The sequence below is a fragment of the Tenebrio molitor genome, chromosome 8 (genome assembly GCF_963966145.1).
Source record: "Tenebrio molitor chromosome 8, icTenMoli1.1, whole genome shotgun sequence".
Lineage (NCBI taxonomy): Eukaryota > Metazoa > Arthropoda > Insecta > Coleoptera > Tenebrionidae > Tenebrio > Tenebrio molitor.
This window is the reverse complement of record NC_091053.1, coordinates 4,743,341-4,770,758: the sequence shown is the minus strand read 5'-3', so window position 1 is coordinate 4,770,758 and position 27,418 is coordinate 4,743,341. Positions and strand designations below refer to the sequence as shown.

At 38.2% G+C, this 27,418-nt stretch overlaps 2 protein-coding genes and 1 long non-coding RNA gene across 10 annotated transcripts; all 3 read left to right on the top strand.

Annotated features, from left to right (window-relative positions):
• Window positions 1-381: 381 nt before the first annotated feature.
• Zn72D (Zinc-finger protein 72D) lies at window positions 382-14,901 on the top strand. Of its 8 annotated transcripts, XM_069055825.1 has the most exons (17): window positions 382-529; window positions 842-1,044; window positions 1,097-1,218; window positions 6,871-7,039; window positions 7,199-7,406; window positions 8,193-8,347; window positions 8,429-8,545; window positions 8,612-8,715; window positions 8,867-9,049; window positions 10,105-10,281; window positions 10,339-10,688; window positions 10,888-11,192; window positions 12,702-12,793; window positions 13,447-13,542; window positions 14,125-14,379; window positions 14,451-14,553; window positions 14,611-14,901. In XM_069055825.1, the coding sequence occupies exons 1-17, from the start codon at window positions 480-482 to the stop codon at window positions 14,673-14,675; spliced, it is 2,754 nt and encodes a 917-aa protein (XP_068911926.1). In that variant the 5' UTR covers window positions 382-479; the 3' UTR covers window positions 14,676-14,901. The 8 variants fall into 8 exon arrangements, 7 of the variants coding, with proteins under 7 accessions (XP_068911926.1, XP_068911927.1, XP_068911925.1 ...); XM_069055826.1 differs by having other exon boundaries at window positions 6,913-7,039; window positions 7,226-7,406; window positions 8,429-8,715; XM_069055824.1 differs by having other exon boundaries at window positions 6,913-7,039; window positions 7,202-7,406; window positions 8,429-8,715.
• Window positions 14,902-15,638: 737 nt separating this feature from the next.
• Window positions 15,639-17,240, top strand: LOC138136601 (uncharacterized). The gene is made up of 2 exons (XR_011161352.1): window positions 15,639-16,306; window positions 16,781-17,240. It is a non-coding gene; the product is annotated as an uncharacterized lncRNA (long non-coding RNA).
• Window positions 17,241-21,914: 4,674 nt separating this feature from the next.
• BckdhA (Branched chain keto acid dehydrogenase E1 subunit alpha) lies at window positions 21,915-23,852 on the top strand. The gene is made up of 4 exons (XM_069055831.1): window positions 21,915-22,314; window positions 22,513-23,363; window positions 23,419-23,685; window positions 23,737-23,852. The coding sequence occupies exons 1-4, from the start codon at window positions 22,255-22,257 to the stop codon at window positions 23,810-23,812; spliced, it is 1,254 nt and encodes a 417-aa protein (XP_068911932.1). The 5' UTR covers window positions 21,915-22,254; the 3' UTR covers window positions 23,813-23,852.
• Window positions 23,853-27,418: the final 3,566 nt, after the last annotated feature.

The window sequence follows — 27,418 nt, the reverse complement described above, 5'->3', positions numbered from 1 at the left end:
AATAATAGACGTATTAGAGACGCAAATTCGAAAAACATATATTTCTCTTGCTCCTTTGAATATATTTCTTTTTGTTTTTTGTATTTTTTTTTTGGATTCTCGTTATCGCAGAGGGTCCGGTCAAATACGTAAATGCTCGACGAATTGAAAACGTGTTAATTAAGTGTCTCACTAATTAAGTTTTAATGATTAACTTTATTGATATTTAAAAAAGTCCATCCATAGCTCTACAAACTAGGGTAACTAATTAAAAACAAATGTTGAAAATGTGTATGTACCGTAAGGTGTGTTTGCTGTAAACATAACGAAGTCTTTTATTAGAATTAGTAGTTCTAGGGACGGCCGCTCGCTATTAAAATGATGCATTTGTATTTGATTTGAAATTGGCGGCAAGTGTGACTTCCTGTTTGTTGGCTGCGTTGCCGCAGAGGTCGCCTCAGTCGCGTGTAAGATTATTTGTCAGCGTGTGTGCCAGTAATATGGCGACTAATAATTATTTCGGTTTTACTCATGGTGGAACCCAATATAGGTGAGTTAAGTAAATTATATCGTTAGAGCAAAAAATCCCGGTCACACCGATCCCAATTTGATCAGCGCGACGCTTCGTCTAAATTCGAAAACGCAATTGTTTGTTTGTCGAACCGGCGTCCTTGAGTAAATGGCGCCGGCATTTTGTGCGATCAATAAGCGGTTGGTCCATCTAGGTGGGTGTCTTTTTCGCTTCTCCCCGAATAATCGTGGAAAGGGGGCGGAATTCGCGGCGAAACCCCTTCGATAGGGCGACGAACGCCTCGTGACCGCATTTCCGTCGAGATAAAGTGCGATTTTTTCGTAATTTCAGTGCTACGGCAACAGGAGCCGCGTATCAGGCTGGCCAAGCCGGATACGCTGTAGCCGCTCCGGCCACCGCTGCCGCCGCCGCCGCCACCTACGGGACACAGCGAGCGGCCGGGTACGACACGGCTTATCAAGCCGCAGCCGCCACCCAGGGCACCTACGCGGCTGTTGGTACCGGGGCCACCCCCGCCTACGAATACGGTTACGGTAAGAGAAACAAGATCGGCGGGTCGAGGTTTATCGGGGCTTCGCTTTGCAGGACAAACGGCCGCCGCCGGATATACGGGGGGCTACGACCAGACCGCCGCCGCAGCCAAACCGGCCACTTATGCCGCTACGTACACTCAGAGGGCGGCAGGACAACCACAAGCACAAGCAGCGGTAAGTGGGGCTCACACGAGAAAAACGTAACACTAATAGTATTAGTAACAACTTTCAACTTCACATACTCTCATACCACGCAAAGAAAATGCTAAATTACTAATTTACTAAACGTGAGAATCTATTATCTGAGACAAAACTGGAAAATCAAAAAGTATAATTACATAATGATTAGTGCAAATTTTTATTGTTAAAAATATTGGTAACGTAATTAAACTGTCGTTCGCATACAATAAAACCAAATACACATAAATTAAAGTTTTCCACGCTACAGTTCTCCCAAACATCGACTGTGAAAGGTTAAACATGTGGACAGGTCAATACAATGTAGACTCGGCGTGGCAATAAAAGCGCGCGAATGTTGCCAGTTGTAAAGCATTTTACTTCAAAGTCCCTGGTACATATTATTATGTCGTGTAGGGATATTTTTTGTTCTCATGTTACTTGAGGAAGTTTGATCTATCACTTTAGATAACATGGCAACAACGTCATGTGTTTGGGTTCAAATCTTAGATAGTGTCATCGCATCATTTTGTCTACAATAATTAAATAAACATGTGTTAACTAATTTATTAATGTTTAGAGAAGAGTTGCAAAATTGTTGTTTTTTCAAAAGAAACATTTTAACGTGGCCCGAGTCTCTAAATTGCATTCCCGACGAAAGTTAAAACTTCTTTAATTGAATTGGTCTAACATGGAGATCAACTTTAGAACTGACAAGAATTTTTTATTTCAAGTTTCTGTAAAATGGTAATTACATTCAGAAGTGACTACTGATAACAAGAAAAGTGTGCGGATTAAAAAAAAAGTCTTAGGAAAAGAAGTTAGAAAAATATAAACTTGATAATTAAGCCTTTTATTAAATCTGGATCAAAATAATATTAAATTTGTCCTATTTAAATTTTATCTTGGCTACTGACAACCGCTATAATGTAACTTTTATTTATACTCCGCGAAGAATCAGGCTGCTATTCCTTGTTTGAAAGTTATCGGAAAACAATTCATTAAGTAGGACGTTTAAAAATTTTGTATTCCTCCGGAAGTTGTTTTATGAAAAATGCTAGATGCGTTCAGAAGCATTTAGTAGATCGATTGGTCACGACAAAAAAAGTCTGAGTCTTCACACGGACTTTGACTGTCAATAATTCTTAAAATAAAATGTCTTGTCAAAAATGCTAGCGTTATTGATTGATATAATCTGTGCTGAATTCCGAATTAATAATTAACATTTTTCAAACTTGAAATTACGATTGTACCGCAATACATGATACAATGCTGCGACGTCGTTGGTTTTGTTGTTCAATCGATGCCCTAAATTTTTGTGAATATGTATTTTGTTACCTGAAAATTATGGCTTTATGTAACGAATGAAAGAAAACGAAATTAAAACACTCCATGTAAATAAAGTTTTTATTAGGTTCCGAATTTTGGTTGGTAGCTTTTCCACTTTTATAATTGCATGAAAAACCAAACAAGTTCAGTTGTTTTTGCAGCACGTGCACACATTTAATTTTATATAAACAGAAATATTGTCGACCAGGGGACCTGCTTTTATTCAGACAATTAAACCTTGTACGAATAGATCTCGACTTTGGTAATTAAATACTGAAAGGAGCTTGACTAGAGGTATTTTTTTAAAAGCTCTTACAAACTAATTTGATTCAGCGTAATACATAGACCATCATTTCTCTGTTCTCCTGCATACTCCATTCTTCCTACAATATTCTAAAGATATTCCCTTTTGCTTTTGCCATCGAGATCACCCATAATAATTCGATGGGGCTGCAATCTGTAATCCAGATATGTAGTAAGATCCGAAACGACAATCACAGCCCTATCATTATGTATCACTGCAACCAAGCATACTTTTTTCGCTAAAACGTCTTGGAGACCTGACCAAAACTTCCAATTTGCTTTTGTCACTTGAAAGAACCTTTTTTCATTTCTTGTGAGAGGTGACCCGCTGGAGACCACCTTTCACTCATATTTAGTAGAGTGGTTTCCATAAAAATATGTGGCCATATCAACCCACTTCCTGGAGTCGACGTTTTACCGTACTTACACTTTTTTTGGACGTTTCTTGTTGAATCCTGCGGTCACATCTGTAGCCGTGATTTTTAAATTTCTTTTGCACTGATGAATTCAATCCTTCGATCGCACTGTTGTGGTTGTATCCACTTCCGTAAATTTGTTGGTCAGTCGAATCTGCAGTTGATTTTTTCGCAGCCGATTTTGGTGCAATTTTTCACGAACAGAATGTCCCTCACGATGTACAGTTTGGTTTGCTGATCGCGTTAAGATTTGCGCTCAACAATAATTGTTAAAATAAAGTATAGGGTGTTCGTTTAAATTTCTCGTCAAAGTAGGCGTTGAAGAGTCGATTGTGAATTGCACCACGAGTTACAACTCTGATCAGCTGTTTAAATCTAAGCTCAATTTTAGCGTTGTTTGTGTTTTTAAGCAGTCTGGATGAAAGCGGTGGCGATTTGGATAACTTATTGTAAATTGTTTATTGAAATCAATAAAAGTTCATTTGATAAAAATTTATTGTTTATCATAAACCCAAAAAGTAAGGTTAAGTTGATGACAGACTGACGAGTGGTTCATTCAAAATCGACTCTTCAGTGCCAAGTTTGGAGGGAAATTTGAATGAACACCCTATATTAACCTCACTGATGTTTTCTTGCTTCGTAAATAATATGGAAGATTTAGGTAGATTTTTAAACATGGGGTTGCACAGAAAACAATGGGGAATAGTTATTTACATCTTATTTGGAATTTCTAAAAATTAGAATGAAAATGCCAATAAGGTACAATCGATTGCAAAAAAATCGAGTACATCAAATTTTCAATATGTAGTTTAATTCATCCTTCTTGTTGTCAATTTTGACGTTACGGAGACAAGCAATATGTCAAAACTTTTAATTTCGTACGTCAGACATAATGACATTTCTTGTGTCAGACATAACCTAATATATTTGAAAAAGCATGCCATTAAAACTCAGAAAAGACTGGTTTACATGTGTTAAGAATAGCAAAATTCAGTAGTCTTAATTTTTATGATGTATTGTACAGTCGCGGACAGAAAAAAGTAGGACAATGTTTTTTCGCTAATACCGAGCGATCAAATTAATTTGTAATCGAGTTATCCATGAATCCGAAATCGTATGTCGATTCTTGAACAAAAAACATAGGTTAGATCTGGGCATATCAATCGAAAAGACATACGGATTCAAATCCATGGATGACTCGATTACAAATTAATTTGATCGCTTTTTATAAGTCTGGTTAAAATTTTACTTTTTCTATGGTTACATTTAAAATATTTATAGTTTGTTATGTAATTTGTGTTGCATATTTGTATCATATTATTAATTCCGTTTTTTCTTGTCACTGTTGTCCCTTAGCTGCGCAATCATTCGTCCTCAGCTCTAGTGATGATCCCCGCTTTGGTTACATCACTAATACGTACCTACCATGATCGTCTTATGACTTTTTTGACAATTTTTTTGAAGTGTCATCAATTCATCATTCAAACTTCAAAAGTAGGCCCGGTTTACTCAACTCAATTTTAAATAAATTTCATAATAAGACTTGTCCTACTTTTTTCTGTCCGCGACTGTATTTTTTTGCAGTTGACTATACCTAATAATTTCATTCTGTTTTTTTTTTTTTAATAATTTTTTATTTAAATCAAACGGAAGATTGTTGTAAATAAATAAAAAGAACAGCTAAAAATACGCCATCCAGATGTAACTATATAGTAGGGAACTGTTAAAAGCTTTTGCCTCTTTTTATTTAACAGGGGGCGTTAGCGTGTGCAAACGATTGTATCACGTCCGGGGAAGTCCCAAACTACTTACGCATTCAGATACATTAAAAAATGCCTCTCTCAGGACTCATTTAAGCTTAGAAATTAAAGGACTGCGTATAATTGTTTCAAACGCCTGTCATTGTACGTTTTCATGTATTTGGGTCCCTTGTGCGAACAACCTATCAAGTAATTGTCAGAAGTATTTATTATTATCCAAGCTTTAGCACTTGAACGCCGAATGACCGGAAGGGATTGTTTCCAATGACCTTTTAAAGCCCTTGGAGCCTCCGAACAATAAATCACAAGAGGTTTGAGCTTGTAATCTCCTTCGGCGTTGCCCCTAGCAGCGATCTTTGTCTTTGCTTTGAACCCTTCCTATTTGAAGATACTTTAGAACAGTGGCCCTCAACATAGTTTTAATTTACTATTAAATATACTTAGTACTAGTTCTTGGGCACACTAGCTTTTTTTGGAACATGTATTGCAACAATAAATCACACTGTACGAAGAATCTTTTTATTTGTTGCTGTTCTAATTACTAACAGTTTTTATTGGTTTTCATTCGAGTATTTTAATGGAGTTTTTTTTTTTTTTTCATGCTTTGTTATCAATGGATGTGTAAACACATAAAAAATGATAAATAAAAAAAATGTTAACGAGTCCTATTGGTGGTTAAATTTATTACATGGACTTCCATAACACACGTTATGTATGTTGTATTTGGCCTTTTTTCCCATACATTCCCGTGAAACTGCTTTTTCTTAGTTAACTGTTTTTTTCACCACATTCACAGTGTTGAACAATAAAATTATTGGACCGTGTACAGAAAATAAAACGTGTTAAACGAGAATTACCTGTACTACAAGGTTGCGCTTTATGACCACTTCTCTTGACAGTAGTTTTTAGTCTGAACACCGACCACAGAAATATGTTCTTGAAATGACAAAAAAGATGTGTTGTTGGTATTACAAATGTTCCTAATAGCGTAGCTTGCTATGATTGATGGCTTTGAAAATTTGACATTTGACAGCTCGCACTTCTCACTACGTTCTTATTGTTTTTCAATTTATAAATTACGGCACCAAAAGAATCTCTCGGGAGAGGTTATTTTAACGTTATTAAACAAAAACCCCATTTAAATAATTTGGTTACGCCACTGTTCATAACTATGACGTTACCTTCCCGCAGGTTGTTGGCTCCGCCCATGTACTTCTTACAAAAACGAACTATACCACCTCGTGCACGATATCTGTTATGATTTATGACAACTTTTTATTTGTTTAAATAATGTTATCCAGCAGGTCCTTGTTTTAGGCAACCATTTAATCACATATTTTTTAATGGTATTGTTTATATGTGGCACGCTACGATGTTAGAAACATCTGTGTATTATAACGTACAACGCAATAGCAAACCTAAAATATGTTTAAAGGTAAATTGTTATCGTACATTGTACGTTTCTGAATACATAATAATTTATTATGTAGTACAAAATATCGATCCACAGTAACAATTATGCTAATTGCACATTTGTTTTTTTTTTATGATCCATGTTTACCGTTGGAGAACTGCGGTGTAGTTACGGCTAGTTACGGGCCAACTTTCGATTTCAGTAAAAATAAATCAGAATTTTTAGAATCCAAGGTAAATAGATCGGTGATGCAACCAGGTCTGAAATTAATCTTCCAGTTCGTCGACTTTCGCCGTCTGTTTTTGATATTTTATTAATAACGTTGAACACAATTCAGTGGAACATATGTTCCCAAAAAATGACATTTATTACACGAGTCTCACCGACGGATAATCTGTTTTTTTCTCGCCTGCCCGCCCGCCGACAGTCTCGTCCAGAAGATGACCGCAAAATGTATTTCTTTCTGCAGGCAGCAGCAGCGAAACCAGCCCAATACACCGGCACTTATCAGGCAAATGCGACCGGCTATCAAGCTTCTTACGCCCAACCGGCCGCCCAGACAACAATAGCTGCACAACCGACGACTCAGGCTAAACGTAAGTTCAAAAACGCATACACAAACAAAAAAACGAAGCGAATCTGTCGATCGACACTTGGGAGTTTTACTAATTAAAAAAAAAATGAAAATGAAAAATTCAAATTAAAACTTGTCTCGTTTTGTCGTCACTCATCCTCATGATCAACCTTTGTCCTAGAAGCTAATTCGACAACAACATATTCAGGATACGACGCGGCCCTGTATTCGGCGGCGACAATGTACGTGGCCCAGCAAGGTGGAGCGGCTCAACAGAAATCTGGCGGTTGGCAGGGTTACAAAAAGGGAGGACTTGGTGCTAAAAACATGAGGACTAAAGCGCCACCTAAGCCGCAACAGTTGCACTACTGCGACGTTTGCAAGATCAGGTAATATTTGAATTTGAACGAATGTGGCATGTGAAATACAGCACGTACAAGAATTCCTTGACGAGATAAACAACTTGTGCTAACTTCGATTCAATACTTATTTATACTTTTGATGAAACCTCTAAGGGAGTTTTTGTGGGAATTGCTCGATGCAATTTGTAACTTTGACAGATCAGTTCTTACGTAGAAACGAGAGTCTAGAACCACATGTACAGCACGCTCAAAGAGAGAAGTGCACATCACGTGGTGTTCAGTGTAACCGGTTGACATGTAAGTCGTAGGACCGCCCATGTACTTCTCGATTTGAACGTGCTCTACTTACAACAAACAAGACTCATTTGGAGTAAATCGGACCAGAATTAAAAACGAATTAATCAATAGTTTATTTTTTAAAGTTTTATGGTTTGAATAATCATGGTCTGACGTTATTAGCGCGTTTCACGAATAACTCTGGAATTTAAACTGGTTGGATTGAAAAAGTGCATTCGTTAACGGCATCCATGTGTTTCAACAAATCTTCCCGGTTCCTATTTTTATCTTTGAAATTTCTGACTCACTTGGTACGTTCAAGCAAGGAGAATTACGGCATCAGCTAATCGATCTGGTCAACCGTTCAGACACCTTGCCATAGCAACTAGATTTATAAATACCATTTAACGATCACTGATGCATCGGAGATCGCTTTTTTTTTTGTAAATCTAACATTTAAATTTTGTCGACGATTCTTCGTCAGAAAGCGATTGATTGCTTTTGCACTTTTCACAAATGTTGTCGATGTTTTTGTAGCTGCGCCGGTCCCCAAACGTATCGCGAACATTTGGAAGGCCAGAAACATAAGAAGCGCGAGGCGGCGACCAAGATGGCCGCCTCCGTTGCTGTCACAAGTCAGAATCGTGCCGGAAACTCGTTGAGATGTCAACTGTGTGACGTCACATGTACAGGTGGGTTGCGTCAGTTTTGTTTTTTTTATTATGTATTTTTACGGTTTGGTTTTAATTTATGCGTTTATTTTTTGTAACTAGGAAACGATGCGTACGCCGCCCACATTCGAGGAGCGAAACATCAAAAAGTCGTTTTGTTACATACAAAACTGGGCAAACCGATCCCACCCCAGGAACCAGAAATAATTGGTGGTCCTCGTAAGTCCGTTTCCTCCACACCAAAGATAAACTTTGTGCAATCAGGAGGTCTCGGCATTCCCACAGGTAATGGAGATTCTAAAGATGACGAAGTCGATGAACAACCCGAGCCCGACATCCAACCGGTCGGACAGGATTATATCGAAGAGATCAAGAGCGATGATGGCAAGGTACGGTGCCAACTTTTCCACACAAAAAAAAAAAAACAAAGTAATCCACCCTTCCTTCTACTACTACTTCTACTTCCACCACTTCTACTACCATCACACCGTCAACGTCCCCCCCGCGGTACGGATAACTCACACAAGTTCTGTTTGGTAGGTTATTAGTTTTAATTGTAAGCTGTGCGAGTGTCGTTTCAACGATCCCAACGCTAAAGAGATGCACATGAAAGGGAGACGTCACAGGTTGCAGTACAAGAAGAAGGTCAATCCGGATCTGGTGGTCGACGTTAAACCGTCGTTGCGTCAGAGGAAAATACAGGAGGAAAAGATGAGAAGAGCAGTAAGTGGAAAACAAAATTATGAAAGCGGTTGTCTAGATCGGGGGTGTTCGACGTGTCCAATCGTGGTGGGATTTTTAATCGATCTCTTTTAAACAATGGTCATTTGGTAAAAAAAAAAAATATTTTTTACTGAGTGATGGTGCAAAAATTCGTAACTACATACTTGTGTGGTCCACCTGTGTTACAGAAATCTTTATGAAAGAAATCAGCGCACGCATGGTGCTTGGGGAGAATTGACAAGAATTTTTTCTTCGATTTTGTAATTTTCTTTATGGTTCATTTTTTTTCATTTCAGTTCACGTTTTGCAAAACTGTTTCAAATAAATACAAACTCATTCTCTTTTCTCGTTATAATCGTGATGCAACCAGAGATTATGTTTCTTCGGTCATATTACAAAAGCTTTATTAGATCAAACGCCTCGAATTCTCTTTTTGTCGAATTTTAGTTTTTCCTAGCTTACCAGGATTTTTATTTTGTGTTCTGGTCGTCGACGTGATAATTTAGATAAATTTAAAATATTGGGAAGGCGAATTTCACGTTAAAAAAGTGTGGCGCAAGGTAAGAACCGATGTGGGTCCGAACTGACCCAAGCGCCATAGTTCGTGTGATCGCCGGAACCGGCAGTAGATGCTGCGAGGGTGGAATCGTAACTGACAGAAAATAAGAAATGACCGTTAGGTCGTGGTTTGCGGTTGACCATCCTCATTTTGCACAAAAATTTCTGTTGAGAATCGATATCGCAGGTTAATAGTAAATACTAGAATTCATAAAATTAGAACACCCTTGATCTAAGATTTGGGTGGTGGGATTAGGAATTTGTGTTGATTAAATAGTTTCAAAATATTCTTGTTTCATCGACAATAGTTCCTTTTGTTAAGCAGAGAATATGCTTTTCAAGATTTTAAGGTTGTCGTAGATCAAAGAGAATTCTTCACTCCGAGTGGCTTCAAGCTAGACATCTTGGATTTTGCGTATTCTTACAGTTCAATGTAACAAATTTATTAAAATAAAATTTGATTTGATTTTCCCATCTGAACGTTGGTTTTTGTGTAGGCTTTACGCGAAGAATTCTGGGCGCGCCGCCACTACAACATGCCCGAAGACGAAGATGACCGCATGTACTGGGAGGACCGTCGACGCTACGAAGAGGAGTACATGGAACTGTGCCGACGGGGCAACCTAGGTCCCTACCCTAGAGGCAGACCTCCGTTCCCGGGAGGCGCTCCACCGGTACGTCCATACATTTTTTTTGTCGCACCTTCGTCACGATGACGGTTCCCGTTTCAGTACTTCCAGGGAGGGATGCCGATGGCTCGGAGGACCGAGTCGAGCGACGACAGACACGTGATGTCACGCCATTCAGAAATCTACCCCAAAGAGGAGGAGTTACAATCGATTCAACGTATCGTGTCGCACACCGAACGCGCTCTGAAGATGGTCTCCGATCAGCTCGCAGAGAGCACGAAACCGAAGGAGGGGCAGCAGGTGGCGGCGGCGGCGACCGCGCCGAACGCCGCAGCCACACCCAAACCGACCGAAGCGGGGACGTCGGCCAAGCCGGAGGTGGAGAACAAGGTGGTGGAACCACAGCAACAGCAGCCGCAGCAGCAAAAGGAAGACGGACGTGATAATCAGTTGTGAGTACACATTTTAGACGTAGGTGGCTGTGAAATTTGCCGCCGCTTGCAAAATGCATAGCGGAACTATAATGTAATGATGTAAAGTGACAGATGTCAAATTTACAAATCCAGAAGAGGCGGCAAATCTGTAAATCGCAGCCAAGTATTAAATAAAAAATAATTATGACGAGTAATGAAGTGATTTTTTTTCCCGAAGGTTCTCTTTCCAACAAGACAGGGACGCCAACAGAATCCTGAAGGGTGTGATGCGCGTGGGTCACCTCGCCAAGGGTCTCCTGTTGCGCGGCGACACCAACGTGGAACTGGTGGTGCTCTGCGCCGACAAACCCACCCTAGCTCTCCTGAGGAAGGTGGTCGATCTCTTACCGCCAGCGTTGAAACAAGTCGCCGCCGAGAACACTTACACAGTCACCATCAACGCCGCCGAAGCCGGTCTCACAGTGGCCGGCGACGGACTGACCGTGCTTGTCCAACTGACAAGTCCCATTATGAGAGAACAAGGTAACGAGAGAAATGGGAGAACGAGTCGGTGTGAATGCGGTGTGTACAGTACTGTTGCGGGGTTTAAGCTGACCTGTAGTATGCAGTCATTAATTTTTTTATATTGTGGTATTTTTTTTATTGTGTGCAATCTGTTCTGTTTCCGTCGGTCTTGTTTTCTTGATTTTGTACGCGAAGAAGATGGCGTCGTTGGAATTGTTACTAGTAACGAGATTCGGCGATACGAGAGGTGTCAGTAGTTGGAAAAAATGAATGATGTTTGATTCAGATATATTTTTTTTTAGTTTTGTTAAGGGTCTTCGTTTACTTTGGAGAAACATATTAGCACAGAAGTGTTACGATTATTTTTAAGATAAAAAAATAACAAGTAAAAGTGTGGGGTAAGTTCGAAGAGAAAAAAAAAATTGATTCTCCGGGGCAGTGTGAGATGCAGCTCCAGTTGCACTAATTCAAAGTTAGAGAGTTACTTTTTGAAGAATTTCATAAGAGGGTTGCGTAAAATTAAATTGAAAACAATATTACTGGGTCAAGTTTACTACGTATTGTTTTGTTTTGAAGTTTTTTCGAGTTTTAAGAAAATATTTAATAAAAAAATCAATTTTTAAAACAAACACATCGACCGACCACAAACATTTCTTCAAGCATTAAAAGAAAACAGCAAATTACATATTACAACTAAAGGAAGCGAAGACCCTTAAGAACGTGTTATGTGTCCGGCACGTAATGATTAAACTCACGTAAATTTTTCTGTTCAACTTTAACGATTTTTTTTTAAATTCGATTCGAGTTTTGACAATTGGTTGAAAATGTGATTGTTAGGCGGGTTTATTATTTCAACGTTACACTTGTCAAAAATTTATCACTTGAATAGTTGTTTATTTGAACATTGATGTTTTTGTACCAAGTTGTTACGAAGTTGTAGGTTTTTACGATAAAAAAAAATCAAATTCAAGAGAAGCGTATGGTTTATAACGCTGTGAAGGCTTAAAGGTGGGTATGACAATCGACAACGACCAGAAAAGAAAACATTGTAACCGTCCAGCTTAAACCTTGATCGTTTCTAATAAATATTGGACTTTTTCTTCTTCTAGTTAGACGCCTGTCGAGTTTGTATCAGTCTTAAAGTTAAGTGACTTAAGCGCTTGAGCATCGCACTCAGACAATTTAACTGGACTGATACTGCGAAAACAGAAGATGATTTGAAGGTGAACGAGAAATGTCATTAATAAAAAATATTTCTATATTTATATCTGTATTAATGATGAGTAATGAATGACAGACAACACACGACAGTTGTCGTTCTTGTTGTTGTGGTCAATATATTCGGTCCAATACTTATAAAAATGTACTGTGCTGATATGGTTGTTTAGAGCTGATTTTAGGTGGTGTGGGATAAGGATTTTTGACCAGCCGGCTCATTGCAGCTGGGCCGCTCCTACCCACGTACGGTTCAGGGGTGGGCCAGCTGTACTTGTGCGCGATGGTCAAACACCCTTTCTTGATGTCTAGAAGCTGCGAGCGGCGGGTTGGACCGGGACGTTCTCGCACGCGGCAAGTGTCTCCAGGCGCTGGCAGCCCTCAGACATACCAAATGGTTCCAGGTTTGTGTCTCTTCTCACACCGCGCGCACCGCGTTTCTATATTTTTACCAAAAAGAAAGATGATAAAGTGTTTGTCACGTCACGCGTCAAACATTTGTTGTAAATGTACCGACCAAAAAGTAAAGTAAGAAATTTTCTCTGTAAAGTTAAGTCGAGATCTGACGATGTGAGTTTTTGTTTGTCGGTAGGGAATCGGAGCGTCAGTTTTTCGTTTTATTTTTTAGTTTGTTGCCTTTTTTTTATTTATTATTAACAAGTTTGTCAGAGTTTTTCAAAAGTACCAGTTTCGTTTGCTTCTATTCCCTTTTTGAGCTAGTTTTCCAAAGAAATTAATTAACACAGGTCACAGTAAAAAAATCCTTTTTTTGAAATGTTTAGAAAGAAAGTTCACATCTAAATCAGATTGTTTCATCGGAGGGTTCTACGTTTTGTCAGTATAGGGGGTGGCTCTGTTGCCTGCTTGATATTCTAGTTCATTTGTATTTTTTCATTTTTCTACAGTCATCGATGTTTGTCCGTTAACGTTAGTCTTTTTTTATTTTTTAAATAAGCAACCACCCTGTAGAACCCTCGAATGTATAAAAAATAAATTTATTTTTATCACATCCGACCGAGTGCGGGACTGTCGAAGCTGATTTGTGTTTTGTGTGTAGGCTAGGGCATTGGGTCTGCATTCCTGCGTGGTCATCATTCGTATTTTGAGGGATTTGTGTCAGAGAGTTCCTACATGGTCGCCGTTGAGTTCGTGGGTAAGTTTGAGGTTTAAAAAAATATTTTTTTCTACAATTACCAATTAAAAAAAAAAACAAACACTATTTTTAGTGCGTAATACATTTGTGTGATGTCATTGAAAAAAAACCACATTTTTAGGCACCGTTCATGAAACCGGTAATTTTACGTACTAAGAAGCGAACGAAAAGTAACTCTTTCGGACGCTGACCGTGGCGCCATCGGTTAGTCTGTTCAGTAAGTTAGCAACGAAACCAACAAAACCGATAATTGCATCTATTTAAAACGATTTTGATTGGATATTTGTTCCTTTATTTTTAGTTCAAGTATGTAGTTTTTCAATTCAATTCCACCAGTGGCGTCACGATTTGCAGATTCTTCATAGAGGGCGCACTCATCTGTGTGTCAGTCTTTAAGCTCAATATGCTTGACAACGCAGTCTTCCCATTGGCTGCGATTGTTTTCTTCTGAGCTGAAATCAAATCGGGAATTTTTCACAGAACCGCCTCGAAGTCGACGGTTTTGCATGCCCATTTTCCCGAACAACCCCCACGTTCTCGATTTGTCGATAATTGTATTTTATTCGGTTACGTTGCGTGCAGGCAATGGAATTGCTGGCGGAGAAAGTGATCTCGTCGGTTCCCGGTCAAGTCCAGCTCTCCCCCGGCGACGCCCTTCGTCGCGTGATGGAGGCCGTGGCCAGCGGGCTGTTACTACCCGGAGGACCCGGTCTGGGTGATCCCTGCGAGAAGGACAGTCCCGACGCGGCGAGCGGCCTTTCTGCTCAACAGAGAGAAGATCTCACTTGTTCCGCTCAGTACGCGTTGAGATTGATCGCTTATAGACAAATTTACAAAGTGAGTAGAGAGGGGGGAGGAGTTGAAGGGTGTGACAGATTGTTGTTTTTTTTTTTTTTTTGTACTAAAAGGTATTGGGTATGGATCCGTTACCCACCCAGCAGAAAATATTCAGACGGGACAGATCGGCCAGGAAGCGTCGTCGTTCAGGTGGCGAACAAGCCGACTCAGAAAGTAAGTGATGAGTATTTATCGCGATCGCGAGGGATATTATAGGTGGGGTGGTTCCAGGTGATAGCGGCAAGATGGTGAAAACTGAAGGGGTCGAGACTACGGCAGAGACGCCTGTGAAATAAAAGAAGTTTGAAGTGAGCCAGAGTTAATCATTGATTCATTGAGGATTCATTACTATTTAGTAATCTTAATTTTATTTTCTACCATTTACAAGTATTTTGATGTATAAATAATAGAAATGATGATTTTGTTGTGGACTTACTTGTAAATTATATCTTCGTAGTTAAATTGTTTTCTAGGTGTACTGTGTGATATGATAATTAAGTATATTACACAATTCAAACTTGACGCTCGGATTTTTATGCCTTATCCACATTTCCCAAAAGTTTTTATTCTAGAAACTTGAGCCAGAGTCTACGATGACAAAACGGTTGTGAATTTTTGGAGAACAACGTGTATGGAAATCATTGGTGACCGGCGAAATGTGATCGAACATAGATGAAGAGAGTTTAGAGGCGACAGAATAAATTCTTCAGCAGCTTGCGTCCGAGGAAGTGTCAAGAACACCAGTTCTATTTTTTGAAAGTACGTAGTGATATTTATTTATTTAGAATTTGCTGGCAAATTCTTTTATAAATGTAAATTTGTCCTTGACGAATTGAATGATTTTTACTGGAACAGTTACCTAAAATATTTACATATTGCATTGACCACGACCTGCTGTATTATAACCGGCCTGTCCAAAAGTGTAACTTGAGTGATCCCGCAGAGCGCTAGTGTACGGGCGCTTTTTGGGGATATTATTCATCTTAAGTTTTTGTCACCGAGAGTTTTTCTCGTTCAAATGACATTCGAATTTAAAATCGAAAACACAAAAATACAATTGTATTCAGTATTGTTTTAGAAAGAAAATATGAACTAACTGTGCTCAATCTTAACTCTAAAATCATGTCTAAACCTATTTTTCCGCATTTTTATTCTTCAGAAGCGCCCGTACTGTGGCGCCCTCATCGGCGAAAATTGGCTCTTGGAAACATTTTCGCAATGCTTTTTTAATGAAATGAACAGGCCGGTTATTATAAAGTCCATTCATTTTGTATTGAACTTTTCAAGGTCAAATAATTTAAATTTTGGCTCTAATTATGTTTTGTAAATAGTGACATGCATCTAACCAACATAATGTGATTTAGCAATGCTCAATTCAACGTTTACGGTGTTTACCTGCATGTTATTATTTTCAAAACATAATTACAGAGCCAAAAAATTAAATTATTTGACCTTGAAAAGTTCAGTACAAAATGAATGGACTTTACAGCAGGTCGTGGCATTGACAGTCATGTAGGATATTGAGTGAGATTGGGTCGATATCTCGCATTATTATAGTCTTGTAGTGAATTATCCACTGTGGACCACAGAAATTGGAGGTACTTAAGTGGTCAAAAAAATATCCCACTCGAATGTTTCCATCTGTTATGTATCAATGGAAAAGTTTCTTGATTACTATTTATTACGACAAAAGGTTACAGCATTTCTTAATGTTCAAAAAATCATCACAAAGTCCTGGTAACGGGAAGTTGTATAATATTCACTGCTCGTGTAGTGTGAAACTATTAATAAATTGACTGAAAAAAATACTGCTTTTTTGTACCGAATTTAATGGTCCTTTAACTTTTTTAACAATTTTTTCATAAACCTGTTAACTTACGTAATGAAATGATAACAGGAAGAGGGCTAGCCAAGTTCTTATTAAATGGTAAGTAGTATGTGTGCAAGGGGTAGTCAAACACAAGCGATTAAAAAATATATACAACGTGTCTCAGAAATAAGTACATTAATTTTAACCAGTGACAGTTCTCGTCAAGAACAACAAAATTTGTATGTATCATTTTTTCGAAGTATAATTTTCAATATTTTTCCACCCATAAATTAACGAGCTGTCAATTACTCCCATTTTCTAGTTATTTGACCCAATGACAGTGACCTTGAGATAATACTTTTTGTACAATCAACGCAAAACCTTGTGTTTTTAGAATACAAATTTTGTGAAAATGGCGAGTTTATTTTCGAGTAGTGAATACATAGATAGTGTGTTGGTGTCTGGTGAAGCGTCGGGGTGCTCATTTGCATTTTTACCTGGTCAGCTTCTCGTCATCTTACGTGAATAACCATGTATAAATATATCTTTTTGTCCATCTTTCTTTTTACGAAGCCGCAGTCTTTTTTGTAGAGGGACAGGAGAGGAGTGAGCGAAACGAAGACGTTTAGGGCGTGAACGAAAGTGACACGAATTTCGGGCGGTGTCACGTGTTTATAACCGACCAGGGCCCGCTCATTGGCGGGCCAATGAGAGTGCAAGAGTGCCGTGAACAAAACCGGGAAGCGCTTGCGCCCGATGACACCTGAAGTTTATTTTTTTTTTTATACATGCATCGTATATAAAGAGTGATCAAATTATTTTGTAATCGAGTTATCCATGAATCCGAAATCGCATGTCCATACTTGAACTCCACGCTCCAATAATCACAGTTTAAATCTTGACGTATCAATCGCAAAAGACATACGGATTCAAATCCATGGATGACTCGATTACAAATTAATTTAATCCCTCGATATAAAAATTAAATTATCTGCACCAATATACAGCGAATTTTATTAGTTATATGGGTAATAAAGACAATATAATTTGATGGATACATTTTTATTTTACACATGATTCTCAGCAACAATCCGAGAAAGTTATTTGGGAGTGTTGCTCAAAATAACAAAGCTCGTAAGTGATAAAATAAAAACGTACACAGAGAAAATTAGAAGGTCGTGGGATAATGAATAGATTATTTTCTGAACCAAACTTAAAGAAGAACGCAAAACACAAGCAATATTAATGCAGTCAGTGTTCGTATTTTTACTAACAGAACAGGAGGAAGAAGAATAAAAAAATTAACATCTCTACCAATTTAAAAACTCAGTTGTAATACGACGAGTAGTCAATGTTATGCCGATTATTTTTGTGGTTGTGTTACGAATGTCAACGGCGCTGGGATATGAATTTGACGAGTGCGTTAGCACGAGTCGAATTCGAAAGCGCCGTTGACATTAGTAACACCACCGCAAAAATGATCTGCATAACATTGACCACGAATCATATTTGGAGGACTATTTAATGAATCAAATTCCTCAAATTTCTTTCAGGTTTTCAAATTGTACACTTCAATTTGTTAGAAAATAATATTTTTGTGTTCATTTTTCGCTGCAAAAAAATGTAATGAAGATTTTCATTTGTTTAAAACATCCACTTCGATTACTATAGGGCATTCATTTTAAAGTAAAGGTAAAGTTGTAAACTCAAAACACCATAAATTACGAAAAAGGCAAATTTTCATTGTATCGGTACCGTAAAGTAGGAATCCCTCTGTTCATATAAAACTGGTACCACGTCGTACTTTCACCATCTTATCGACGAGCAAAAGAAAGAGACGTTAAAATATCCACAAGAAAAAAAAATTAAAACGCATTTTGTGATCAATGACCAAAAAATGTAAAGAGATTGTTGAATCATCATCTGAATTAAATTCACTAGATGATTCACCAGTATTGGCAACAAATATTAATGGTTTCACTTGGTCTTCTAAAAGTTGATCTCGATCCCACCATTCTTTAATTTTTCACCCGAATATATTGAACACAGTTTTAGATTCACTGAGTTTCGGACAAGTGTCAAAGCAGGCAAGTTTTATTACAAAATCCAACATTTAAAATGAATGCTCTATAGTAGAGGGAGTTGGAGAGGGTACGCACCCCCCACCACTTTTTTGACCTTGACCTCAATGCCCCTCCCCTTTGTCCTTGACCCTGGAAAACCCCCACAAGTTGACCTCGATATCCCCACCGCTTGGCCTTGGTATCCCCACCAGTTGATCTCGATATCCCCACCACTTGGCCTTGATAATTTCCCCGCTCCTGATAAATATTTAACCTTGAAAATATGTATAAATGTTGGCAGAGCGTATTGGGTAGTAGTGGTAAATGATGATTTTCGATGCATATCTCATGGTCGTGTGGTATTTAGAGACGTACAATATCAAAATCAGTTGGATAATTACGATTTTGATGGAAATAAATTGACGGTTATTTATAAAAGGTGCATGTGCCGAGTGTTTTGAAAAAAAAGTTAAAAAGTCACCAAATTTATATGATTGGAAAAAGATCTGAAAATCGCCGCTCCACATGAAATCGATGTTATACAGGGTGACTGACGAAAAACCTTTGACGCTGTATCTTACTTATTCTTTATCCGATTTGAATAAATGACACATCAAATGAAATAGTTCGAAAAACACTTCATTTTTATCCTATTCTATATTTTTTTCGACATCTATTTTTTGACAGACGATAGCCAACTTTTTTTTTTCAAATTACACTCTATATATTTTTTTATTCGTTCTTATACAGAATCTTCTTCTGAATATTCTTACATTAAAAGAAAAAACAAAAAATGTATTTTAAATGAAAAAAATTGAAAATCAAAAATCAAGTAATCAAATTTGTAAACAATACAAAATCTATTCTAGTTGCCCAAAATTGCCTCAATGCTGTTGCAGACACTGTCGATACCTTCTAGAAATGCCCACCTTTGCATTCAGTAAAAAATTTCGGGATTTTTCCTAACATACTCGCGCTATCTTTTTTCTTAACTCTTTTTGGGTACCTAGTGGGGTCAAATAAACATTGTCTCGAAAGTTTCGAATGAATAAAGAAATCCAATGGATTCAAATCTGGGGATCTAGCGGGCCATCGAATAGCTCCATGAGCAACCATTCGTCGTTCACCAAAATGATTTACATGATTTAAAAATACAAAATTCATGCGTGCATTATGTGGTATGGCGCCGTCCTGATGAAACACGACTCTATTCAACACTGCTAATGGTATTTCATCCAGAAAATTGCTTATTTCGTTTGATAATAAATAATATAATATTTTGTTTGATTGAGACTGCTATCAATAAAAAAGGGACCTACTAGTCCATTCTATCTTCAAAAATGCCACACCACAGGTTAACACTAAATCGTCTTTGGAAATTGTCTTCCACAGCAACATTATAATATTATTATTATCAAACTGTTTCGACAAATGAATACTCAGAGCTTACTTAGTCATTTGGAGCATTTAGAACAAACTTCTCTCTTGTTTATTTTGGTCAGTTGATTTTTAAATTTTGTACATTTACTCTTTAATTTCTTGACTTTTGTTTAATGAATGGGTATAGTTCTTTGCATTTTTATATTCAGAAGACAAATCTCTACAATATTGAATAAAAAAAAATGTACAGTGCTATTTGAAATAAAGAAGCTGATGTTCATCTGTCAAAAACTGGACGCAATATATTTTTTTTATTTAATTGGTATTGAAGTGTTTTCAAAATTATTTCATTTGATGTGTCATTTATTCAAATCGGATAAAAAATAAGCAAGATACAGCATCAAAGGTTTTTCGTCAGTCACCCTGTATGTACCTACTCAAGAGGAATTAAATGTTTTAGTGAAAAACTACGGTCGTGAGTGTTGCAAGTGTAATAAAACATTTTATAAAGTTGTAGAATTTAATCCTGATCATTCGTATTATATTACCGTAAAGATTTTCTGTCAAGTTTACGAATGAAATGATTGAAAATTTAAATGATGAAATTCGTAATGGGAAGATTATCTATTTAATAAGTGAAGGTATTGCTGGTAAAACAGTAAATGTTAAGTTTGTAGAAGAATAAGAACATGTTACATATTATATTTTGTATTTTTTTATTTAATAAAAACCATGTAATGTTTATTATAAATAGTGTATTGTTGAATATTAAAAAAATGAGTAATAAAAATATGTGTAAGCAAGTGAGGTTTAATTTGGAGAAAAACCGTCATTCGCGTCACACCATATCGATGCAAAACCCATTAAATTTTTCCGCATTCTCCTCCGATGATCCTCTTAAAGCTTAAACCATTACAGCGCAGATCTTCCTTGAAACACCCTTCACACATGACATCTTTAATCAGAAACAGCTTTTCTGTCTCCAATTTCAAATACAACCTTTGCGTCAACACCTTTACACGTCAATCGGTACCATATTTTACCAGCCATCAGTACCTATCAAATACACTACCAACCGTACTATACGAATATACATTTATACAGATTTTCAAGGTTAAGTATTTATCAGGAGCGGGGGAAATTATCAAGGCCAAGTGGTGGGAATATTGAGGTCAACTGGTGGGGACACCAAGGCCAAGCGGTGGGGATATCGAGGTCAACTGGTGGGGGGAATTCCAAGGTCAAAGACAAAGGGGAGGGGCATTGAGGTCAAGGTCAAAAAAAGTGGTGGGGGGTGCGTGCCCTCTCCAACTCCCTCTACTATGACTAGTACAACAGTCGCTGATATTTGTATTAGTCCAATATCCGCTGCAATTCTTTTGTAACCATGGAGATCACTAAATTTAAGTTTGTTTCATTGGTTGATGAATATTAAGTGACAGATGAATTAAATACCTAGTCAGAATAGTTTTTATTATTTCAGCTATCTTGACCAGGCTAAATATATTTTTAAACAATTCCTGGCCCACTACATGAAAATGGACTACCTACCTACCTACCTACATATTTATCTTCTGTTTTAATTTTTCGTGGGCTCTCATCAAATATCTTTCTTTCAATGTTTTTCTTATAGCGGGTGTTTTTAAAGTAATTAATGACAATGGGTAGAAAGAAGACATTAATAAAATATGATATAACGTTTTTTTCGAGACAAAAATAACTATTAACAAAGTTATTAAAAAGAAAACAAATTAGAGCAGGCGTTGCAAATTATGTCGTAGCGGAATTCTATGGATTTGGATTCACTACATAGGCGTAGACAATTTGTTATCTCAAACGCTATTTCATAATAAATCACACTTCATGAATGAAAAACCGTTTAGATTTCCAATTCTCCCTCATTTGTTTTTTGCAAAACTAATTATTTTTCTGTTTTCGTAACTGACTTTCATACATACAGTTGGCTTAAAAAAAAACGGGAAATGAAATTTGACCTAATGTGAATTGGAAATTTAATTTGTCAATTTATGTCAATTTGTGTCTGACAGTAGTATTCCTGACACATAAGTGCAGTTTTTTAACCTAAATTCTAAAAGGTCGTTTCAAACTATAAAAATTTAATAAAATCTGACAGAACTTTTTTTGACAGTTCCCGTTTTTTTTGAAGCCAACCGTACACTTTAGACTTTACAAGTAACGCAAATGAGGAAACAAAACTTACAATGTTTTCCAACAAAAGCATCAAATAATTTGGTGGTTACTGGTTAGGCAACTAAGAAAACACCAGTTTCTGATAAGACCAACATATGTTTGAATGTTTGTACATGCCAACGCCGCTTTACTACTTTGAATAAACATAACCTCTGGCACTCATCGAATACAAAAACAGGTTTTCCATAATTAGTGTCGTCATAGAAAAGTCGCGAAGAAATAATAATTTCTCATGTGGTTGAAAAACTTGTATACACTTGTAAAAAATAGCTCCAACAACACATTGTTTTGAATATTACAACAATCCGTCGACTTAACAGTGATTAAATGATAAACTCCGTATTATGACACCATAGAGGTCAACGCGGTTCCAGTTTCGACTAAAAAATAATTCGTTTAAACGATCACAGAATGGCGAATAAATGTGCACGACTCCTTCGGGGCTCCCTCGGGAACAGACAGCTCTACAGGGTGAGTAAAACCGGTGAGACGTGAAAGGCGACAGTTGATTCTTAACTTGAAGCGTACGGCTTTAATTGTATAATTTAGTTGGGAGCGTGAAACATGTGGAATAGGTGAATGACAGATGTGACAGTTGCGCCCGTACGAATCAATCTACGAGTCAACTTTCGGATTATATGTCGAAATTAGTTTGACCACGCTTTGCAGTACTTGAGCGAGGGCCCTTCTTTTCCGGGAGCCAGAACAACATGGACCGAGAAGCTGGAGTTCGTGACAAAAGACACTGTCGGCGCGATCCCCGCCTACCGCGTGATGGACCGCAAGGGCGCCATCATCGACCCCCGCGAGAACCCCAACCTCCCCGCCGAGACCCTCCTCAAGATGTACAAAGACATGCGCATGCTGAACACCATGGACAAGATCTTGTACGAGTCGCAGCGTCAAGGCCGCATCTCCTTCTACATGACCAACTACGGCGAGGAGGCCATGCACATAGGCAGCGCCGCCGCGCTCACCACCGCCGACGTGGTCTTCGGGCAATACCGCGAAGCCGGGGTGCTCGTGTGGCGGGGCTTCACCCCCCAACAATTCGTCGACCAGTGCTACGGCAACATCGACGATCTGGGCAAGGGGCGGCAGATGCCGGTCCACTACGGCAGCCGCGAACTCAACTTCATCACGATCTCGAGTCCGCTGGGGACGCAGATGCCGCAAGCCGTGGGGGCGGCGTACGCGCTCAAAGGAACGGGCAGAGTGGTGATTTGCTACTACGGCGACGGAGCGGCGTCGGAAGGGGACGCGCACGCCGCTTTCAATTTCGCCGCCACGCTGGAATGTCCGGTGATCATGTTTTGCCGAAACAACGGATACGCGATCTCCACACCCATCAAGGACCAGTACAGGGGGGACGGCATCGCGGCCAGGGGGCCGGCGTACGGCGTCCACACGCTGCGAGTGGACGGCAACGACGTGCTCGCGGTCTACAACGCCACCAAAATGGCCAAAGACTACTGCATAGAGCACCAGAAGCCGGTGGTGGTGGAAGCGATGGCGTACAGGTCAGTCAAACACACCAGATCTGCGTCCAACAAAAATTACATGGAGCGATTTTAGGTTGGGCCATCACTCCACTTCTGACGACAGCACCGCGTACAGGAGCAAGGACGAGGTGGACAAGTGGGCGACGACAGATAATCCCGCTACAAAACTGAAAATCTACTTGATGAAGAAAGGCTTGTGGACTGAAGAAGATGAAAAAGTATTTCTGAAGAAAGCGAGGTGGGAGGTCTTGCAAGCGTTCAGTGCCGGCGAGAAGAAATTGAAACCAAAGTGGACCGAGTGTTTCCGTGATGTGTACAAAGAGATGCCGTCGCACATCAGGTGAGTGTTGGTCGTTTGCCGGTTCAGTACCATCTTGTTGACTTGTTGCAGGAAGCAGATGAACGAGATGGAGGAGCACGTGAAAAGGTACAAAGAGCACTATCCTGTAGATCAACACGCGCAGTAAATTGTTTTTATTTTTTCAATGAAATAAATTGGAAAACGTTTGATTTTTGCATTGTTTTGATTATTGCATACATGATATGTTAGAGATGATGTTACATACGCCATAGAAATAAATAATTAGAAGTTTACATTGATCTAACGAACTTAAGAGTATTAGAGAACAACGCGGAAACACTTTCCTTTTGATATAAAATGTACAACAAACTTACCCTAATCAATTTCAAAAATGTCAACGCATTTAGATATCTTTCCGAAAACCTTCGAATAAATTAAACTCGTCTACCAACTATTCAATGACGGAAATCAACAGGAAATAAACATTTTCTTCCGCATCAACATCCATAAATAATATGTACAGAAATATAACATCTATAGCCGAAGAAGAGGTAACTAAAAGTGGTCTGTTGTACTGAACTGTCGACTAATGATAACAAAATAACAACGAAAAGCTCGTGACGGACAGATTAAGACGTGAAAGTACCTCCAGTACTAATCCAAAGAACAAATATGGTGGATGCGCTGGAAATAAATCTGTTGACATGTTTCGAACTAGAATAAACTGAAAATGTGTTTAAATGATGAGTTGCACAAGTGGTGGATGCGCAGGGAGAGCTTCCCCGCCTTGAATCAGAATTAAACGATGAAAATTGCAATTCTCGACACCTGAGAGTAATCTAAAAATGTGTAAGTTAGGAAATGCAAAATGGTGGATGCGCTAGCCAAAACACCCCGAGTTTTGCTTCCCGGACTTTTGTTATGGACCAATCAGGTTATTTCACGTACCCTTGACTTTTTGGCTTTTGTTTCGTTTCTAAGATGATAAAAAACAAGTCGATTTTAGGCCGGTAATATCAAAAATGGCGAACCGCTCTCAATCCTCGTCGTAACGGTTTTTCGACCATAATTGCAAAAGTTTATTTTTGTTACGAAACAGTGTTAGTGTTAGTGCTCCAAAGCAAGAATATTGCTTTGTCGCCCTTTTCCAAAAAGGCGGTGGTGACACTGGAAACCGTGTTTAAAGGATTTTGTTGTGGTAAATTGAACTAAGAAAACAGTAAAATACAGGGTAGGTGCGTTAACTAACGATATGGGATCGTGAGAGCGATCCATTCAATTTGTTATTAAAGTTGGTGCTGGAACTGCAGCCATAGGTTTTTTTGAATCGATACACTTATTTGTGTATAAATTAATGTTACAAAATGCTATCAGTGGAGTCAAACGAAGGGCCCGTTTGTGCTTAGAACAAAATGGTGAACACTTTCAGCATCTGTTGTAATATTGTTTAATAAAATAAACATTACCTTTGTCATTTTTCTCTTAATCCCTCGAATCCTTAATTCGCCATTTTCTTTTTTGCAATTGTCATTAAATGTGACGTTTGCCGCGATAGTTCAAAATTAGACATGCGTTGACAGTTCTAACGCCAACTCTAATAACAAATTCAATGGATCGCACGATAGATTATATCGTGTGTTCCAATAAAAACTCACTCGCAGTAAGCCATGACTATAGAGATAGATAGACTGGTCATGTCGATTTTAGGATCACTGGAAGTAGTTCATTTGTTACTTACAAATTTTCATCATATTGTGAGTGACAGATAACCTATAAATTTACTTTAGTAGTTCATTTCACATCTGGTACTAAGACATACTTCACTTTTGTCATGGCTTGCTGCGAGTGAGTTTTTTGTGGAACACACGATATCATTAAGGGCCAGTTTATAGAAAGAGAATTAAATATTTAATTCGAATTAAATTTTAATGCGCGATTAACCCATCAATCTGGAACTTCGATTGGTTCAATCTGATCACGTGTTCAGTTAATCTTGCATTTAATCACGATTAACTTAATTTTGCTTCTAAACTCAAGAGCATAACTATAGCACCACCCCCGATTTTCCAGATTTTTTCCCTAAACCTTTAGTTAAGATAATATGGCTTTAGGGAATCATAAAACAATCAAAAAGAACAATAATCAGCAAGTGTAGTGCCAGTTGTGAACAAATTGTGTGATTTATTGCAGAAAAACTGAAAATTCAAATGTGCATAACTATAGCACCACGCAATTTTAAATAACAAAAGTAAATAAAATGAAAAATGACTGTGGCCCGGGCCATGCCACGACTATCTAACATAAACAATCGATAAATTGTTATCAACAATAGTCATTAATTCGTTAGAGTTAAGTTCAAAATGCCTCGTGGTTGTTATTTTTCTGAGTTGGAAAAGGGTAAAATTTTGGTTTTTCAAAATGAAGGGCGAAATCTCTCGAAGAATTAATTGAACGATTCCGCAAAGTTGTGTCAAATTATTTAAGCAACTCTGCTGAATATGGCACAAACAAAAAGGGCAGCCCAAGGAAAAGCGGTTTCGCCTAGGACTGTGAGAAGAATAATTGTCACAGCAAGCAACAGTTTGAAAAGTTGCCCAAGAATGTGGAGCGAATGTCTCACGATGGACAATAAGAAGGATTTTGAGTAAAAATGAACATATCGTACGTCAAAAATTGAAATAATCTCCAAGACTCCTTTTTAGACACAAAACCGCTAGGTTGGAATTTGTCCATCAGAACATGAACTGCCACTAGGAGAATTCAACCTAAGAATTTTCAAAAAATTTAAGTTTTTTTGAAGCATATTCTTTTCAGATAATTTTTCCTGATGAAAAAATGTTGAAATTAGATGGGCCAGACGGATTTAATTGGAGAGATTTGAGAAAAGAACCGCAATACTTTTCCAAACGAAACTTTGGTAGTGGCACTCTAAAGGTGTGGGGAGCGTTCACCAAAACAGAGGTTCTAACGCTAGCTTACCTGTCAACACAAATGAATAGCAGGGAATATCCTGACGTTCTCGAAGAAGATTTGATACCTTTTTTAAACAACAACAACAATCAACAATTGCTATTCCAACAAGATAACGGCCAGAAACACGTCAGCAGAAAGTCGATCAGGTCGTTCGAAGTTCAAAATATCGATTTATTAGAGTAGTCCTCCTGTTCCCCGGACATGAACCAAATTAAAAACCTTTGGGGCACCTTGGTTCGTCGACTGTATCAGGATAACAAACACTACGAAACCATAAATGAACTCAAAATTGCTCTAAATGGTTGGACCAATTTAGAGCCTGAAACACATAACAATTTGGTAGACAGCGTGAACTCTAGAATCTTTGAGCTAATTAGGAAAAATGGGGGGGGGGGGGCAACCCACCATTACTGACTTAAAAGAACGTTTTGTAAAAAAAAATTGATATGTTATTTAAAATTGCGTGGTGCTATAGTTATGCACATTTGAATTTTCAGTTTTTCTGCAATAAATCACACAAATTGTTTACAACTGGCACTACACTTGCTGATTATTTTTCTTTTTGATTCTTTTATGAGTCTCTAGAGCCATATTATCTTAACTAAAGGTTTAGGGAAAAAATCTGGAAAATCGGGGGTGGTGCTATAGTTATGCTCTTGAGTGTATAAACTGACCCTAAGGGCCAGTTTATAGAAAGAGAATTAAATATTTAATTCGAATTAAATTTTAATGCGCCATTAACCCATGAATCCGAAACTTCGATTGGTTCAATGTGATCACGTGTTTAGTTAATCTCGCA

What these genes read in the sequence shown, in the direction of transcription:
- Zn72D (XM_069055820.1), top strand. Translation starts at nt 480, where the DNA reads ATGGCGACTAATAATTATTTCGGTTTTACTCATGGTGGAACCCAATAT. An exon ending in TCCCGGGAGGCGCTCCACCG is followed by an intron (nt 10,282 to 10,338) that starts GTACGTCCATAC and finishes TTCCCGTTTCAG; the next exon opens with TACTTCCAGGGAGGGATGCC. An exon ending in TCCCATTATGAGAGAACAAG is followed by an intron (nt 11,193 to 12,701) that starts GTAACGAGAGAA and finishes CTTGATGTCTAG; the next exon opens with AAGCTGCGAGCGGCGGGTTG.
- BckdhA (XM_069055831.1), top strand. Translation starts at nt 22,255, where the DNA reads ATGGCGAATAAATGTGCACGACTCCTTCGGGGCTCCCTCGGGAACAGA. An exon ending in GGAACAGACAGCTCTACAGG is followed by an intron (nt 22,315 to 22,512) that starts GTGAGTAAAACC and finishes CACGCTTTGCAG; the next exon opens with TACTTGAGCGAGGGCCCTTC. An exon ending in GTGGAAGCGATGGCGTACAG is followed by an intron (nt 23,364 to 23,418) that starts GTCAGTCAAACA and finishes GAGCGATTTTAG; the next exon opens with GTTGGGCCATCACTCCACTT.